This window comes from Hyperoodon ampullatus (assembly GCF_949752795.1).
Source record: "Hyperoodon ampullatus genome assembly, chromosome: 13".
NCBI lineage: Eukaryota > Metazoa > Chordata > Mammalia > Artiodactyla > Ziphiidae > Hyperoodon > Hyperoodon ampullatus.
Window position 1 is genome coordinate 27,613,786 of NC_136926.1, and position 19,679 is coordinate 27,633,464.

The 19,679-nt window shown below is 51.6% G+C and overlaps 1 protein-coding gene across 1 annotated transcript in view; it reads right to left on the reverse strand.

Moving 5' to 3' along the window:
• Positions 1 to 2,065: 2,065 nt before the first annotated feature.
• The window catches only part of HIRA (histone cell cycle regulator), a gene marked incomplete at its 5' end in the record, with an annotated part of 75,485 nt that continues 57,871 nt past the window's right edge, over positions 2,066 to 19,679 (reverse strand). Inside the window, 7 exons of the mRNA XM_079717694.1 lie at positions 2,066 to 2,264; positions 13,878 to 13,966; positions 15,722 to 15,885; positions 16,247 to 16,369; positions 17,593 to 17,698; positions 17,897 to 17,955; positions 18,072 to 18,233. Coding sequence (XP_079573820.1) covers positions 2,148 to 2,264; positions 13,878 to 13,966; positions 15,722 to 15,885; positions 16,247 to 16,369; positions 17,593 to 17,698; positions 17,897 to 17,955; positions 18,072 to 18,233 — 820 coding nt within the window. The 3' untranslated portion in view covers positions 2,066 to 2,147. The remainder of the gene's footprint in view (positions 2,265 to 13,877; positions 13,967 to 15,721; positions 15,886 to 16,246; positions 16,370 to 17,592; positions 17,699 to 17,896; positions 17,956 to 18,071; positions 18,234 to 19,679) is intronic.

The following is a 19,679-nucleotide window of genomic DNA, read 5'->3' on the forward strand; positions in this document are numbered from 1 at the left end:
GGGCCCAGCCGCTCCGCGGCACGCAGGATCCTCCTGGACCGGGTCACAAACCCGCGTCCCCTGCATCGGCAGGTGGACTCCCAACCACTGTGCCACCAGGGAAGCCCCTCATGTATTTTGACTGGTTCCTTTGGTTGTTTCAGGCAGAAGGGTCAATTTGGTCCCTGTCAATCCATCTTGGCTGGAACCAGAAGTTTCCAACCAGTCTTTCTGCTGCTTGTCTCCTCTCCTGTCCAAATAGTAGTGTATAAAAACACTTGACTGTCAAAGTTTTATTCACAGGAACATGTGCTCAGTGCCATGACTTTGCCTCTGTGATCCCAGTTGGTCCTCACAACCATGTACGTTTTCTTTTTTTTTTTAATTTATTTATTTTTGGCTGTGTTGAGTCTTCGTTTCTGTGCGAGGGCTTTCTCTAGTTGCGGCAAGTGGGGGCCACTCTTCATCGCCGTGCGCGGGCCTCTCACTATCGCGACCTAGCGGCCTCTCTTGTTGCAGAGCACAGGCTCCAGATGCGCAGGCTCAGTATTTGTGGCTCACGGGCCTAGCTGCTCCGCGGCATGTGGGATCTTCCCAGACCAGGGCTCGAACCCGTGTCCCCTACATTGGCAGGCAGATTCTCAACCACTGCGCCACCAGGGAAGCCCCCATGCACGTTTTCTTAACCTCACCTCCCTTTGACAGCTGAAAAGTGAGGCCCACGTTTTTCCTGGTTTGGATCCCAGGCAGGCATGCCAGTTCCGAGGCTGCGTGCATCCTGGGGCTCCAGAGTTCTCAATGCCTGCGCAGCATCTCTGGCTCATTCCTGAGAAAAGCTCACACTTGTAGCCTGGCTTCTGGGTGTCCATGCCCAGATGCAGCGTGTGTGCTGGCTCTGTTGGGCATGCACGTGTGCCTGGTTCTCAAGCAGCCACGTGACTTCTGAGTGAGACAGGCAATGGGATGGCCACCTGGCAGGGAGGTGCCGAGGAGGTCCAGGACCCAGGGGAGAAGGTGCTTGGCCCTCACCAGGCTTGAGGATGCTGTGATTCTGGCTGTCTCTTCTCCTGTGGGTCAGCATCGGGACCACTTTCTAAGAAAATCCCAGCTTCCAGATAATTCTTCAGAAAACTCAAGTCTGTATTTATGGATTTCCTTGGTGCCCAGCACAATCAGGGACCCGGAGCACAGCACAGACAGAACCAAGGACCTCCCCACCTGGCTTGGGAGAAGACAGGTGCATGGTGGCCAGCCCACTCGCCCAGCTCAGCCTGAGATGCTGCACGACCAGGAAAGTGACTCCATGCCGTGAAATGACTTTTTGCATGGAGGGGCTGGGGGGATCAGATGACATCAAAGGCGAGGGATTCACAGTGCAGGGGAGGGAGTTGGAAGTTAGAAGGAAAAGGCAGGGGAAGTCAGGACCATTTGGTATCCAATGCGTATTCATTTATTTTACACTTACAAAAGAAATCACCCACCCTCTGCCCCATCCCCCCAAAAAGTCTCTTTTTACAAACATTTAAAAATTAAAACTAAATGAAGATAGACAAGTTAATTTCAGTACAATTATTTTTCAATGTAGCTGTCATAATTAGAGTTTAAATTTCCTACAAGTGACCAATGTCCAAGTGACTTATAGGGAAATCCTGATTATTGGCCAAAAGGAAAATTCCATATTACAAGTTAGCAAATTCTAGTACAAAAATAGTCCATGTGTTGGAATAGGCTTTCTTTTTACATAGGTCTCAGGTCAGTCTACTGACTGCATAATACGCTAACGTCTCAGGGTTCTCTCTTTCACAAATGGCTCATTCGTCATAGCTGGAGCAGCACGGCGCCTACAGTAGCAGGGCTAGTATCCATCTGGGGACCGTGCTGAAGACACCAGGCCTGGGCTGCCTCACTGGCCCTGGGGCAGTTGGGCGGAGCCCCAGCTCTGCACCAGGGTCCTGGAGGGAGGAACGAGTTGTGGGCAGAGCTGCTCCCCCTGAGGGAGAAACAGGCCCAGGACACGGGAAGTGTGCCCAGGGGCTGGGCCGGTACTGGTGCGGGACAGCCCACCTCCTGCCAGTGTCTCCTCATCCTGTAGCCCAGCAAGATAAGAGGCCGACCTGTGTGTCCTCATTGGCGAGAGTGTGGCCCTGCCCTTGCTGCGGCTGGGCAGGCTACTTGTCCCTCAAGATGTCGAGCTGTTCCTGACACTCGGTGAAGAGGCGCTGGAAGCGGAGGTTCTGCCCGATGACTGGCAGCAGCTCCTTCAGCAGGTCCCTCTTCCGCAGACCCTGCGGATACAGGAGTGACAGCTGAGTGCAACTGACAGTGAGAAGAGCTAGACTGTGGGGGTTTCCCTGGCCCAACAAAGACCCTTGTGCCCATCTGCCCCATGGGCACCCCCTGGAGAAACCATAGATGGATGAGAACAATTTCTCTATATGCTGGGAGGCCTGGGACAGCTAAAAAGCTGAGCTTGGGCACATGGGGTGGAGTGGCAGGGCCCAGGGAGGGACACAGTTCAAGGGTGGGTACCAGGTAGGTTCTGCTCTTCCGTGTCCCCTAAGTCTGCTGGCACAGTCACCCCTGGCCTCTGATTGCACTGGTTAGTGGCCAGAGTAGCCTGACCTTCCAGAGCAGGATGGAAGTAAGGCTACCAGGGCAGAGGGCCAGGCAGACGGCTATCCTGGAGGGGCCACTCCCTTATGTGGATGTGCTCCAGGGACTTGAGGTCAAGGCCAGGGGCGAGGAGGTGCCTGGGTGACAGTGACTGGCCTTGGTTTTACAGTCCTGGAGTCTCTGCTCTCAGCTCTTGCCTATGCCTCCTCCACCCTGGGTGGCACCATGTCTGCCTGGGCCCTCCTGCAACATGCACTGCCACGCAGGGTCTCCACCGCACAGACCCTTGAGGAGCACGGCTGCTGCAAAGGGAAAACCACCAACTGACAGCACTGACCACTGGAAGAGGAGGGCCAATATGTTAAAACAAGTGTGGTAACAAGATGATGAATTATAGAAAAGAACCAAGTGTAGATACCAAGTTTGAGCAACACAGTGGTTGAAGGAGATGGGATTAGCAGGAGACTGGACACTGCTGAAGACCAAGTCAGAGTGAGGTCAGATGGAGGAGCAGCCAACACTCAGCAGGGAGGCAGGCAGAGGGGAAACTGTAAGAGGAGAAACTGTACTGTTGCCTACAAAGGCAGGTGGAGTGCAGCAGGTAGGCCCAACATCCACATAATGGATCCCACAGGAGACAGAGAAAGAAGAGAGAAGGAAATATTTAAAGAAATAATATGGGTATATTTCACATAATTAAACAACAACGAATGGCCTTAGGTTGAAAGGCTCCACTGAGTGCTGATCAAGTAATATATGGGAAAACTGATAACCAGACACATTAGAATGAAATATACAGAATTTTCAGATATAAAAGACAGAAAATTTCTGAAGTACAAGAACATATTACTTATAAAAGATGACATACCAAGATTCACAATAAAGTTTTTTTTTTTTTTGGCTGTGCTGCATGGCCAAAAAAAAAAAAAAAGATGGCAACTCATGACCAAGTACAGTTTATCCTGGAAATCACGGAGAATTTAATATTAGAAAACTTAGAACTGGAAAATAGGAAATAAAAAGATTATTTGAGATGACTTCATTGTTTAATCCACATAGGAAATGCAAAACAATTAATGGACAAATTAATAAAAATAATAGAAATGTGTAGAAAGATGGCTGGTGATTAATATACCAAAGTCAAATGCATATGTACAGCAGCAATGAATAATCAGAAAACATAAAACAACTTATCACTCAGAATAGCCACAATTATAAAAATCTAAGAATAATTCTAAAAATGATGCGTATGGCCTATGTGCTGAAAATTTAAAAACTTTACTGGAAGGCATTAAAGAAAACCTAAATGAATGGAGACTACTGATGGGAACAGTAGCATAGTATAGATATCAGGACAGAGGCTGCAAAAGGCAGTGGTGAGCAATGTGGCATGTGAAAGCTGCAGGGGAACTGCAGACCCTTGGGAACCTGGGGTCAAGAGATACAGGTAGAATACAACAGAATGTCTAAGGTTGTGGAAAGAAGCAGGAGTGAAACTTTTAGGGAAATTAAAAAATTTAAAAGCAGTCTTGTATAGCATAAGTGGAAATACAGCACATGTTAAAAATGGATTAAACTCCTTAATCAAAAAATGGATAAAAGAACAGGATCCAACTATATGCTGCTTACAAGGAACTCACTTAGATCTAAAGGAGGATATACACAGGTTGAAAGTGAAAGAATCAAAAAGACAGCCCATGTAAATAATAAGCAAAATAGAAAAGAGATGGCTATACTAATAATAGACAATATAGACTTTATGTCAAAAATTGTTATAAGACACAGGACACTGTATAATGATAAAAGGGTCAATTGACCAAGAAGATGTAACAGTTATAAACATATACCCACCAAACATCAGAGTTCCTAAACACATGGTGCAAACATTATCTGAATTGAAAGGAGAAATAAGACAGTCCTACAATTTGCAGAAGACTTCGATATCCTATTTTCAATAATGGATAGAACAACCAGACAGAAGATCAATAAGAAATAGAGAGAGGGGCTTCCCTGGTGGCGCAGTGGTTGAAAGTCCTCCTGCCGATGCAGGGGACGCGGGTTCGTGCCCCGGTCTGGGAAGATCCCACATGCCGTGGAGCGGCTAGGCCCGTGAGCCATGGCCGCTGAGCCTGCACGTCCGGAGCCTGTGCTCCGCAACGGGAGAGGCCACAACAGTAACAGTGAGAGGCCCACGTACCGCAAAAAAAAAAAAAAAGAAAAAAAAGAAATAGAGGACCTGAAAAGCAGTATAGGCCAACTGGACCTAAAGGACACATATGCAGAACACTCCACCCAACAAGAGCAGAATATACATTTTTCTCAAGTGCATGTGGAACATTCACCAGGACAGACCACATATTAGGCTACAAAACAAGTCTCAATAAGCTTAAAAAGACTGAATCATAAAAGTGTCTTTTCCAATCACAATGGAATGAAACTAGAAATCAACAGCAGAAGAAAAACTGGAACACACACAAATATGTGGAAATTAACACACTGTTAAACAATCAATGATTCAAAGAAGAAATTACAAGGGAAATTTAAAAATATCTAGGGACAAATGAAAATGAAAACACAACATACTGGAATGCAGCAAAAGCACTGGCTAGAGAGAAATTTATAGCTATAACAATCTACAAAGAAAGATTCACAAATCAAATTAATAACAGAACATTGCATTTAACAAAACTAGAAAAATAAAAGCAAACTAAACCCCAAACAAGCAGAAGAAAATCATACATATCAGAAATTAAGTAAAATGGAGAACAGAAAAACTATAGAGAAAATAATAAAACCAAAAATGAATTCCTTGAAAAGAGCATCAAAATTGACAAGCATTTAGCTACATGGACTAAGAAAAACAGAAGACTCAAATAATGAAAATCAGAAGTGAAATAGGGACATTGCAACTGATGCCACAAAAATAAAAGGAGTATAAATAAGAGAATACTATGAACAACTGTACACCAACAAACAGGATGACCTAGATAAAATGGACAACTTCCTAGAAATACACAGCTTACCAAGACCGAATCATGAAGAAATAGCAAATGTGAACAGATCTATAAGTAACAAGGAGGTTGAATCAGTAATCAAAAAGCTCCCAACAAAGAAAAGCCCAGGACTGACCAGATGGCTTCACTGGTGAATTTTACCAAAAATTTAAAGAAGAATGAACAACAATCCTCTACATACTCTTTCAAAAAACTGAAGAGAAGAGAACATGTTTAGATTCATTGTATGAGACCAGCATTATCCTGATATGAAAGCCAGACAAAGACACTACAAGGAAAGAAAATAGTCCGATGTCCCTTGTGAACACTGATGAGTCCTGAACAAAATACTACTGCAGGGGCTTCCCTGGTGTTGCAGTGGTTGAGAGTCCGCCTGCCGATGCAGGGGAAACGGGTTTGTGCCCCAGTCTGGGAAGATCCCACATGCCGCGGAGCAGCTGGGCCCGTGAGCCATGGCCGCTGGGCCTGTGCGTCCGGAGCCTGTGCTCCGCAACGGGAGAGGCCACAACAGTGAGAGGCCCACATACCGCAAAAAAACACAAAAAACAAAAAAATACCTACTGCAGTGGTCCCCAACCTTTTTGGCACCAGGGACAGGTTTCGTGGAAGACAATTTTTCCATGGGCCGGGGGTCAGAGGTGGGAGACGGTTCAGGCAGTAATGCGAGCAATGGTTCAGGCAGTAATGCGAGTGATGGGGGGATGGTTTAGGTGGTAATGCAAGTGATGGGGGAGATGGTTTAGGAAGTAATGTGGGTGATGGGGGGGATGGTTCAGGTGGTAATGCAAGCAATGGTTCAGGAAGTAATGTGAGTGGTGGCGGGGGGCATGGTTCAGGAGGTAATGCAAGTGATGTGGGAGATGGTTCAGGTGGTAATGCAAGTGATGCGGGAGATGGTTCAGGTGGTAATGCAAGTGATGGGGGGGTGGTTCAGGTGGTAATGGGAGTGATGGGAGGGATGGTTCAGGAGGCAATGCAAGCAATGGTTCAGTAAGGTAATGGGAGTGATGGGGGGATGGTTCAGGCGGTAGTGCGAGCGATGGTTCAGGAGGTAATGCGAGTGATGGGGGGGATTGTTCAGGCAGTAATGCAAGTGATGGGGGAGGTGGTTCAGGCGGTAATGCAAATGATGGGGGGGATGGTTCAGGTGGTAATGCAAGCAACAGTTCATGCAGTAATGGGAGTGATGGGGGGATGGTTCAGGTGTAATGCAAGCAACAGTTCAGGTGGTAATGGGAATGATGGGGGGATGGTTCAGGCAGTAATGTGAGCGATGGTTCAGGAAGTAATGTGAGCGATGGGGAGTGATGGGGAGCAGCAGATGAAGCTTCACTCGCTTGCCCGCCACTCATCTCCTGCTGTGCGACCTGGTTCCTAACAGGCTGCGGACTGGTACCGGTACTGGTACTAGCAAACAGAATTTAACAGCAAATGGAAAGGCTTATATACTATGACAAAGTGTGATTTACTCCTGGAATGCAAGGGTGGTTTAAGAAACTAAAATCAATCAATGTAATATACCACATTAACAGAATGAAGAAAAAAAATCCCAGAAGATCATCTCAATTGATGCAGAAAAAGCATCTGACAAAATTCAACACTCCTTCACTACTAAAACAATCAACAAACTGGTAATAGGAGGAAACTATCTCAATAAAATTAAGGCCATATATGAAAAGCCCACAGCTAGTATCATACTCAGTGTTAAAAGACTGAAAGCTTTTGCTCTAAGGTCAGGAACAAGGCAAGGATGCCCCACTTTCACTTCTATTCAACATAATACTAAAAAGTCCTAGCCAGAACAATGAGGCAAGAAAAAGAAATAAAAGACACCCAAATTTGAAAGGAAGAAGTAAACTTATTTGTTTGCAGACAACATAATCTTATATGTAGAAAACCCTAAAGATTCCGCAGAAAAACCCATTAGAACTAATAAATGAATACAGCAAGTGTGCAGAATATGAAAGCAACACACAAAAATCAGCTGCGTTTTTATATACTGCCAACCAACAATCTGGAAAAGAAATTAAGAAAACAATTCCATTTGCAATAAGCTCCAAAAGAACAAAATACTTAGGAATAAACTTAACCAAGGAGGAGAAAGACTAGTATACTGAAAACTACAAAATGGTGCTGAAAGAAATTAAAGAAGATATAAATAGGGCTTCCCTGGTGGTGCAGTGGTTGACAGTCTGCCTGCTGATACAGGGGACACGGGTTCGTGCCCCGGTCCAGGAAGATCCCACATGCAGCAGAGTGGCTAGGCCCGTGAGCCATGGCCGCTGAGCCTGCACGTCCAGAGCCTGTGCTCTGCAACGGGAGAGGCCACAACAGTGAGAGGGCTGTGTACCGCAAAAAAAAAAAAAAAAAAAAAGATATAAATAAATGGAGAGACATCCCATGTTCATGGATTGGAAGACTTATTAATATGGTTAAGATGTCAATAATACCAAAAGCAATCTATAGATTTAATGCACTCCCTATCAATATCTTACCAGCATTTTTCACAGAAATAGAAAAATCCATCCTACAATTCTTATGGAATCCCAAGGGACCCCAAATAGCCATATGAATCTTGAAAAAGATGATATAAGGTGGCAGTCTCATACTTCCTGATTTCAAAACTTATTTCAAAACTACTGTACCTTTTAATTTTTGAGATATGTGACTACATTATCATTCAAAATAAATTTAAAATAAAAAAACCTGAAAAGCGCTATTTAAAAAAATGAAAGGGAATGAAATAAACTGCTATAAGCAGAGCAAAACATTCTGTCTGCCTGTGGCACCAGGGGCAAACTACCAGACAGAGGATGTGCCCTCTGGCTGGAAGGCTGGTGTGGCTGGTATCAATACCAACAGCCACCAGTACCACCTCCCAGCCTGGGCTCTCAGAAATGGATGGTGCTGCCCACTGTTTCAGGCACCAGCCTGGACACAGCTCATCACCACTTCTCAGGTCACTGTCACAGGTCCTACAACGAAGACCTTGGCGGACGGAGGCTTCCCAAGAGCAGGGTCCAGCTGGGGATTCAGAGGCCGGCAGCCACGCACGCACCTGAAGGATGGCTGCTTAGTGCCCAACCCTCTGCTTACTGTCTCCCTCCTGTACACACTGAGCCGTGATCTTTGAGGGAAAGAAACCTGGATTTTGGGGGTCTCCTGAGATGCGCTGGCAGCTCATATCACAGATTTTCCCAAAATATAAAGAATTCCTACAAACCAAAAAGAAAAACAAATGACACCAACATATTTCAACAGGAAATACAAGTGGCTCTTAAATCTAGAGTCAGCATTGCTCGTTGGCAGCACGCTCCATCCCCACAGCTCCATTTCCCAGCCATCCTGAGGACCAGTTTCATTTGAATGGTTTCAGTTTCATTCTCACCATGAAAGTGTTCACAAAGAAACTCAACAAGAAGGCAGAGGGCTCATACTCAATTCACCCCCTCTGCTTCCCATATCAAGATGAAGAGACAGTAAGGAGCTCAATATCAAAAAAACAAACAACCCAATTAAAAAGTGGGCGGGGGGCCTCCCTGGTGGCGCAGTGGTTGAGAGTCCGCCTGCCGATGCAGGGGATACGGGTTCGTGCCCCGGTCTGGGAGGATCCCATATGCCGCGGAGCGGCTGGGCCCGTGAGCCATGGCTGCTGAGCCTGTGCATCCGGAGCCTGTGCTCCGCAGCGGGAGAGGCCACAGCAGTGAGAGGCCCGCGTACCACAAAAAAAAAAAAAAAAAAAAAAAAAAGTGGGCGGAAGGGCTTCCCTGGTGGCGCAGTGGTTAAGGATCCGCCTGCCAATGCAGGAGACACGGGTTCGAGCCCTGGTCCGGGAAGATCCCACATGCTGCAGAGCAACTAAGCCCGTGCGCCACAACTACTGAGCCTATGTGCTGCTAAAGCCCGCATGCCTAGAGCCTGTGCTCTGCAACAAGAGAAGCCGCTACACTGAGAAGCCTGCACACCGCAACGAAGAGTAGCCCCCGGTGACCACAACTACAGAACGCAGCAATAAAGACCCAATGCAGCCAAAAATAAAATAAATTAAAAAAAAATGGGCGGAAGACCTACATAGACATTTCACCAAAGAAGACATACAGATGGCCAAGAGGCACATGAAAAGATGCTTAACATCACTTAATTATTAGTGAAATGAAAATCAAAACTACAATGAGATATCATCTCACACCGGTCAGAATGGCCATTATCAAAAAATCTAGAAACAATAAATGCTGGAAAGGGTATGGTGAAAAGGGAACCCTCCTGCACCATTGGTGAGAATGTAAATTGATACAGCCACTATGGAGAACAGTATGGAGGTTCCTTAAAAAACTAAACATAGACCCAGCAATCCCACGACTGGGCATATACCCTGAGAAAACCATAATTCAAAAAGAGACATGTACCACAATGTGCACTGCAGCACTATTTACAATAGCCAGGACATGGAAGCAACCTAAATGCCCACTGACAGATGAATGGATAAAGAAGATGTGGCACATATATACAATAGAATATTACTCAGCCATAAAAAGAAATGAAATTGAGTTATTTGTAGTGAGGTGGATGGACCTAGAGTCTGTCATACAGAGTGAAGTAAGCCAGAAAGAGAAAAACAAATACTGTATGCTAATGCATATATATGGAATCTAAAAAAAAAAAAAATGGTACTGATGAACGTAGTGACAGGGCAGGAATAAAGATGCTGATATAGAGAATGGACTTGAGGACACGGGGCGGGGAGGGGAAGCTGGGGTGAAGTGAGACTAGCATCGACATATATACACTACCAAATGTAAAACAGATAGCTAGTGGGAAGCAGCGGCATAGCACAGGGAGATCAGTTTGGTGCTTTGTGACCACCTAGAGGGATGGGATCGGGAGGGTGGGAGGGAGGCTCAAGAGGGAGGGGATATGGGGATATATGTATACATATAGCTGGTTCACTTTGTTGTACAACACAAACTAACACAGTATTGTGAAGCAATTATACTCCAATAAAGATATATTAAAAAAAAAAAAGGCATAAATTCAGAAGAGCGCTGAGGCCAGAAGGGGATGTGGCAGACAGGAGTTGGCTCTGTCCAGACCTGCTCCAAGACTTCCCTGCCATACGCTTCACAGCTTGCCTTCCTGGCCTCCCTCCCAGTGGGGGTGCCCAAGTGGTCTGCTGGCTGCTGTGAGGCATGGGCTGGCTTTCCTTTTAAGAGGGTGGATGCTACTGGTACCGGTTTCCTTCTGTCTTCCTTCCTTCAATTGGACATGAAAGCCATCTTATGACGTGAGGGAGAGGCCAAGAGAATCAGAGATACAGACCTCCACTTAACTCCAAAGGACTTGTTTTGGAGGACAGAATAAAACTACTTCAGCCACCACTAGACAGGGTGTCATTTACCTGCAGTTGAAAGCATTTGTCATGGATACTGGGGACCCCGAGCAGACCAGTGGTTTTAGGCAGCTGGCAGAGGTAAAAAGCAGGTAGCACTGCACTGATGGTGCTCCTGGGAAGGGAGCCACAGGCCCTCCTGGACAAAGCTTGGGGTCAGCAAGAACAGCAGGAAGGAGGGGGACAGGAGGGTGCATGGCTGGTAACCGGTGGCCTGCCTGTGCTCCCCGCCCCATCTTGGCCTAGAGTGCCCACCCTCAGGCTGAGACAGAGAACCTATATGTAGAGCTCTGGCTAACGTCTTGGGCTCAGGCCCCCAGAGTGGCAGCTGGGCACAGAGTGAAGCCCCACAACCCGGCCAAGGGTAGGGCTTTGTCAGACACGTGCTCCCCCACCCCGCAAGCAGATGGCCTGTCAGGCTGCCCAGAGGTGAGGTGTGCTGGGAAACAGCTCGACTACTGTAGGTAATTCAGAACACCCTTCCTGTTGAGGACAGGGGACAAAGCTGGTTAAGCAGAAGCAGAACTCCAAGAGCTAATGTGCTGGGGTGAAGGACTGAGCCGGGGTGGGGGAAGGCAGGAATCCAGAGGGACACCTTGGCCTTGGGAACATGTACTGATGAGGAAGAGGCTGAGTGGGCTTCTGTCAGAGTTGGGAGCCCGGGGGACCAAAGCAGGGGCCTAAGGCCCATGAAAAGTGGGGGTCCCTGGTAAAGCACCTCTTCTTTGTGCTGGTATCCCCAAGGGATGACCCGACCCTAGAATAAGGGTAAACTGGAAGGAAACCAGCCCCTGCACCAGCCAGTGCCCAGCTCTGAAAAGTCCCCAGGCAGCCCAGAAAACCTCCATCCTGACTGGGTTGAGACCCTGCAGAACGGGTGGCTTAAGAGTTGGCACCGAAGCAAATAAAATGCTCTGTGGAAAAGCAACATCACCTGAGGCTCAAGCCATTTCTACAAGTAATTTTTCAAATACCATGTCCAGAAGACAGTTGAAAATAACCAGGCACTTAAGGAGATAAGATAACGTGAACGAGAACCAGTAGAAACATTTATAGGCAATAGAGACAGACCCACAAGGGCTCCTGATACTAGGACTATCAGACATGCAACTTTAAAATAAAATAACTAAGCTTACTGTGCTCAAAAGACTAAAATGAAAATTTCAAGGAGAATTAGAACTATAAAAAATGATGGAGCAGATTTTAAGAAGGGAGGACATGCTATCTCTCTGATGATGAGGGAAATGAAAGGGAAGCTATAACCAAAGACAGCCTCTAAGTAAAGTCCACAGAATGAATGAAAGACATAGACCGAGAGCTTTGTGAGACTTGAAAGCACCAAGGCAGGATCCCGAAAGAACTTACAAAGCAACGGAAATCGGACTGGCGGCAGTTTTAGCAACAGCAGCAAATGCTAAAAGTCTGTGGCACAATACCTTCAAAACTCTAAAGAAAATTGATTTTGAACTTAGGATTCTAGTAACCAACTAAATTAACATCTACAGCAACAAAATAAAAAATGGAGGCCAAGTACACACCGAGACCTCCAGAGTCCTCCCAGGACCGACCCTCCAATCTTTCACCTCTTTTACCCTCCCATCACCTCTGCTCAGCTGCTCCTTTTACATTCGAGCCCTCATACCTCAGGGCCTTTGTCCTCACTGTTCCCTCTGCCTGGATGTTCTTCCCCCAGATATCTGCAGGGCTTCCTCCCTTACCTCCTCTGATCTCTGTCAATCAGTCAGGGCTTCCTCGATCACTGGATGTAAAACAGCACCCCATCAGCACTCCACACCCCTGCCCTCTTCATTGGTGTTCACAGGACCCATCCCCGCCAACACGTTACATGTACTTGCTCATTTGTCTCCAATCTGCCTCTGTCTGCATGAAGGCGGGGCCCCTGAGCCTTGCTCGCTGCAGCCGGCTGCAGAGCTACGCCTGGCCAGAGTGGGGCTCCACCGGCAGCTGCCCAACGGCTGAGTGAAGCAGTGGAGCGAACCATGCCCCCAGTTCCCCGCCAACCTGTTCCTTGCCGAGGTCAATCAATGCACTCTACCCACTTGTGTGAGCCACAGTCTCATCTGTGCAATTTCATTATGTTCATTATTCTCTTTCCCTCACCTGCTCCACATCCAACCACCCACCCGCCCAGTCTTGTAGGTTCTGCCTCCAAAATACATCTTGAATCTGCTTCCTCTCCCTTCTCTGTGGCTGCCACATGGATCCAAGCTGTCTTCAGCTACTGCCAGGTCTGCCTTGTCCCGACTGCTCTGCTACATCAGCGCCAACTCCTCTGCCGGCTCCCGCTGCCCTAGACTAAACCCCAGCTCCTCACAAGGTTCCAGGGATCCACCTCCTGCCCTCTCTGGACTCACGTCACACCCTCTCCTCTGCCAACGATGTTCCAACCACATCGGCCTCCATGGGCCAAGCCCTCTGCACTTCTGTCACCTCTACCAGCACATTCCCCGGTCTCCACGCAGCAGGCTCATTCCTGTCCTGGGGTTTCATCCTGCAAGTCCTCTTCCGAGGCCTCCCCGCCGCATTCTCCCAGGCACACCCATCATTGCCCTGTTAACTGAACTGCTTACTCGCTCACGTCTGCCTCCTGACCGGACTATGAGCCTCACTACTAACAAATCCACAGCCCCCGGCAAGCGGCTTTCTCAGCACAGGCACGTGGCTGAGTGGACGCTCCCTCAGCCCCTGATGCCAAGGGCTCCTGCCAGGGTGGGTGGGCTGGCAACTCGCCCTCTCTCTGATGCCGGCAGTGTGCTGGAAGAGTGTAACAGGGAAGAATTTCAAAGCACTTTGGCATACTTTTCAATTTCCACCTTTACTTTTCAGGAGAGATTTCTTGTGGCAAAAAGGAAAGTGGCACTTACTACTACTGTTGACTCCCATTGGCTTCCAGTGGAGGAGTGAACAGGCCCCAGTAAGTCCTTGCATATTTCTCGGAGTCGGTATTCAAACCCTAATTACAGAAAACAAAAAACAAAACAAAGCAAATAGGAACACATTACAAAAAGAAATAAAGTCAAGAACAGGCTCAGTTGTTGTGTACATCAAAGCAGAAAGAACAAACACTTTGTTGCCTCCTTGTCTCAGTTCAGCGCTCAGAGGCCATAGCGAGAGGCTCTGACTCACCCCCCCAATCCCAGGAAACACACGCAGTAGCTGCTGTGTGCTGGGCCAGGGAAGACGAGACGTGGAAGCTCTGGGACAGACCCCCCCAAGGGGGTGGAGAATGTGGGGGCTGTGGGAGGAGGGGAGTGGGCTGAGGGGGCCTATTGGAGAGAAGAGGTGGGGGCAGACGTGCAGGGTCAGGTGGTGTCCTTCGGGAGAAGATGGGCGTGGGAATGAGTTTGGGCGGAGGAGGTGGGGCTACGGCACAGCCGGCGGCGGGGGGGGGGGGTGGGGGAGGGGGGGGGAGGGGGGGGGTGGAGCGCCAGCCACGCTGGAGGCAGAATCTGCGGCAGCCGAAGCCACAGGGAATGGAGGAAACCAGCCAGTGATGAGGGTGGAACCTGAGGACGCTTAGAGGAGACCTGGTGTCCCTGTGAAGCTCGAGTCCTCCTCCCCCCAGGGAGGAAGGAGGGACAGAGAGGGTAGGGGAGTTGTGCGCGGGCCCTGGGCCATACGTGCGTGAAGATGGAGAAAGAGAAGCAAGCGGTTGAGGTGAGGTGTCCCCTACGGGGGCAGCCCCAGTGAACTGACACCCAGGATGGAGGAAACCAGAGAGGAGCTGGAGGCAGGCTTTCCAGGGGTACGGGGGCGAGGCCACACGTGACCCGAGTGCCTGGCAGAGGCGCAAGGTTGCAGGAACACCGAGTGTTTAGTAAGTCTGGGCAGGATGAGTCCATACCGAACTCATCCCTGGGGTCTGTGGGGGAGGGGTCTGGCAACGTGATGGGCGAATTTTGCGAGTTACACCCGTAGAGGTCGGGCAAGTTTTTCTGTCTTTTCCGTACTTAATTTGTTTTCTCTAAATCATGAACAAAACAGGGGAGGAGTTGAAAGCAAAGCAAGAAAGGCAGGAGAGGGTGTGGGGGTGCCAGCTCCGTGACCAGGCCCAGGCTGCGTGGTGACACAGGGAGAGCTGGGGAGGGCCATCCCCAGGCCACGGCCCTGGAGGCCAAGCTCAAGCGGAGGGAAGCTGGCAAGGCCGGAGCCCACGCCTGCCTCACAGGGAGTCAAGAGGCTGTGGGAGGTCACGTCTTCCAACACCCTGCTGTCTGCTGACCCACAGAAGGAGCGGGGCGGGGTGAGGAGGGGGATGCTGGGACGGGGATATGGGTGTAAGAGCCCTGGTGGGGAAAGCTGGGCTGGAGGGCCGAGGGGAGGTGCTGGACAGCAGGCTGGCCCTTCCAGGAAGGAGAAAGAGAGGGACAGGCCCACTGATGCTCTGAGGGGGCAACGAGGTCAGGGGGAGTTGAGCCTGTGTCTGTGAGTCCTCTGCCCCCACACCCTCCTGCCACCAATCCTTGTGGCCTCAGGGGCTGCTCGGTTCAGCCCGTGGTGGGGCTGGACACCTGCTGGGCTGCCCACCTCACTGACTTGGGAGCGGGAGGCCAGGGCCCCAGGGGGTGACCACGGGAAGCCGGGAGGAGGGAGGACAGAGCCCAGGCTGCTGCACCTGGGCCCTGACACTCGGGCCCTCGGGAGGGTCCCATTGGGGATGGGGACTGAGTGGGGCCCGGGAGGACAGAAGGACCACCGGGAAGCTCACCTTCGTTCACGAGGTATCGCACGTAGAGGAGGAGCCAGTGGCGGTACTCGTGGCTGGAGCGCAGGGTGAGCGCTGCGGCGACCTGGCTCTCCAGGTAGGCCAAGGTGGTCTCCTGCTGCACCATGTGAGGCACGGAGAAGAGCCGGGCTGCCTGCCTCCCTGAGCTGCTGGGGCGGGGAGGGGGCAGGTGTCAGACTCCACGGCGGCCCAACCGCCCCCAGGTCCTGCTGTTCTGCACCTCCCATCTAGCCCCCGAGGGGACAGGCCAGCAGCCCAGGCCCCCACCCAAAGTGCAGCCCAACATGGGGATCCATGACCCGCAGCCCCTCAGACTGCCGCCCAGGTCTTGAAGTGACAGAGCTGTGACCGTGCACCCTGAGACAGTGCCCAGTGTGGCTCCCAGCCCTCAGCAGCCCCAGCCCAGCCCTGTGAGTGCCGCTGGGCTCAGGCAGTCAGAAGGCAGGCCTCGGAGGGACCACGTCCACACAGCCGGCCGGATGCCTCCCCTGCACCCGGGTCACCTACGTGGAGGCGCGGCCCTGGACTATGGCTAAGGGCCCCGAGCACAGCATGGCGTCCTGGGGTGGCAGGCTGCTCCTGAAGTCTGCACACTGGGCCAGGGAGTCCTGCTTGTCAGAAACCAGGTTCCTGGGGAGGCAAAGGCAGGAGCGGAACTCAGGGAAACCAGGAGGCCCAGCAGAGGCAGGCAGCAAGGGGCACTGAGGGAGCTGAGGTCCCTGTATGCCCATGTAGGGCCTCCTTACTTGGACACTCCGGCCCTGGGTCTCAGGTCCTGGGGGCGGGGGGCAAGTATGCCTGGGATGCTAGTCTGTCTGGGAGCCCATGTGCTGCGGCCCTCGGAAGCAGCTGAGGAGTCCCGGCGTCCAGCCTCCCAGAGCTCACACAGCATCCCAGGCATCAGTGCTTCACATTCTCTGGACCCTTCACACAACTTAAAAACAGCCTGGTGCCTACAGAGTCCACATTTCCCTTCTCAAATAACCAGCTTGTTTCCATTATTATACTAATCACATACAATACACGATATTTTGCAATTTGGAAGAGCAGGGAGTGGGGATCTTGAGGGTTGCTGTTTTTTTTTTTTTTTAAACTCAAGAACGAGATCTCAGTCTGAGGATAAACTTGTGTCTGGCAACCCTTAACAGACACGGGCTGGATGGCGGCACACTTGGGCCTGAAGGAGCAAGGTGCAGGCAAGTGAAAACTTCTGATCGGCTGGTACATGAGGTACACGCTTCCTAACTCTGGGTTAAGATTTCTGATGTACAAAGAAGTTTTACAGGGACTTCCCTGCTTAGGACTCCATGTTTCCTATGCAGGGGGCCCAGGTTCGATCCCTAGTTGGGGAACTAAGATCCGCGAGACATGCAGCGCGGCAGAACAAAAAAAAGAGGTTTTACCAATATAGAAAAGGACTCCAAAATAGACAGAGCAAAGGTACAGACCTCACATGTGGTGAGTGACAGTGCAGCCCCACTAATGCACCAAGCCAGTCGGAAGTGTCCCTTGGCTCCAACTAAGCTACAAAACAGCAGGGCTGGATGAGGCTGCCGTGAAGCTGATGGCACCTACGGAGGCCAGGCTGGAACTACTCATCTACAATCATAAAAGTTCAAATGTCTGCTCCAGACAAAGTGACCCCCAGGGAACAGTGCAGGGGAAGGACAGCGTCCCTGTGTACGGGTCTGAGGGCAGAGAGGCAGGGGGCCAGCAGGGATGGGGGCTGCACTGCGGCCTCCACTCTGGCCAGACTCCCAGGAGAAGTGGGCCAGGTGGGGCCCTTGCTGGCTGTGCTGGGTTCTGGCTCAGATGGACCCTCCACGGGGCAGGGCTCAGGGCGGCGTGCTTACCACGCAGACAGTGACGGGTTGAAGCAGTAGGCTTTCCCGTCCGACAGGTTCATCACGGGGATTCCATGCTGTGTCAGCAAGATCTGTGACACCGTCATGTCACTTCCTAGGGAGACACCAAGAAGGGGTTCCAGCGTATTCCCGTCAGTGGGTGCCATGGCTCCCGCAGCCCTAGCCACGCAGAAGGGACCCCAGAGCCTGCTCTCCGTCTTGGCTGAGAGGAGCCCTTTGTGCCACAACCTGGACTTGAGCTGCCCGCCCCCAACCCCACCCCAGCGATGGGGCGGCCCCCTGCCAGGCTCACCTGCCAAGATGGAGTGTAGGGACTCTTCCTTCACCACCACTATCTGCCTGTGCACATCCCTGGGGGAGACAGGAGCAGCTCACCCTCCAGCCGGGCCCGAGGGCCTGTGTGCCGGCGGGGCGACCCTCCCTGCAGCAAGGGGCACCCGCACAGCCGCTCCCGCCCTGCCTCTCACCAGACGGACAGCGTGGCTGTGGCGGTGAGGGCCATGACGTAGGAGCCGGTGCAGTGCAGGGTGGAGATCGGGGATGGCAGCAGGATGGGAGGGAGGAGGCGTCGACCACAGGTGGAGAACACGGACAGCATCCGCTTTTCACAGGCGACACACACCACATCACTGGGGGAGCAGGGGGCTGGCGTCAGGGGGGCTGGGAGCTCTGGTGGCCCCGAGATGCAGGGGCAGAGCCAGGCCGGGCGGCAGAGCTGATGGTGCCTACTGGAGACCTCTGCCTGGAGATGGAGTCCTCTCCCCCATGCGGTGGCTCAGGCTTTTCTGGGCTCACACGGAACTACCCCCAGGGAGCACATGCCCGACGACCAGCGGCCCTGACAGTGAGCCAGGCAGCAGGCCTCACTGTTCAGGAGCAGCTGCAGAGCACCCCCCCGACAGTCTCCTAGCTGAGACCAGCCAGAGGGGCCCTGGGAGGCCTCTGCCCAGACAGGCCGGGGGGAGTGTGGGGACGACAGGGTGTGTCTCCCACAGGGGGCACCCAGCTGTGCTCAGAACGCCTTCGAGACCGGGGTGAGAGACATGTCGCTCCCTGAGCGAGAAGGGCTTCACCACGAGTGTGTTGGCGCAGTCTCGTGTCTCTTCTCTGAGCACCCACTAGGTCCCTTGGCTGTGCCCGGCACAAGCAGGCTCTGCCTTCCTAGTGGGGCCCCCTGGGGTGAGAGCGAGCCTAGAGTGAGGCCAGAGCCTCAGACCCCAGGGAGTGGGAGCAGGTGTGCAGCCAGCACAGCAAGGTCCGGCCCAGCAGCCCACTGGAGCCCTGTTCCAAATCACTTCTGGGCCGCCAGCCGGCGCCTACGGTCTGCACGGGCAGCCAGCTCACAGCGAGGTCAGCCAAGGAAGAGGCCGTGGGTCCCTGTGTTCTGTCTGCTCGTCCCCGTGGTCAGGGTGCACCTGCAGCCAGCCCACTGTCAGGGATGTCGAACCTCTGGAGCTGCGGCGCCGGGGGCAGGTCTGCACGCTGGGCTGGGGCTTGGCTGGCCACTTGACTGGACTCCCCGGCAGCCTCTAGGTCACACGGGGAGGCTGTGCTGACACACCTGGCTCTCAGCTGGGGGGTGCCGGCTGTCTTGGGACCAGGGACGAAGGGGGAGCCCGAGGGGACGGAGGGAGGAACAGAATGGTGGTTCCGTCCAGGCCCAGCACCTGGCTCGCTCAGGGCCAGGGTCACAGACATTTGTGAGTGTTTCACATGCAGCCTCATGATAAAGGATTCCGGGCCTAATGAAAACGACCACATATAAGCTGAAAGCTCTGTAAGACCCTCGTAGGGGTACTGAGCACACAGTCCCGACTGGGGCCATACGTCCCCGGGTCCTCTTTCCAGATGGAGCATGTGCGGGGCCACCTCCAGGGGTGGTGGAAAGACACTGGGTGACTGACCACCGAATTCAGGTCTCCCCCAAAAGGGCAGATCTGGAAAGGGCTGGCCTTGGGACTCTGAGGACAGTCAGAAATCCATGCTGACTTCCTTGGATGAAAACCTGGGGCCCAGAGAAAAGGCCAGCCAAGGTCAGAGAGAGGCAGGCAGAGCTCGGCCTGGAAATGGAGACT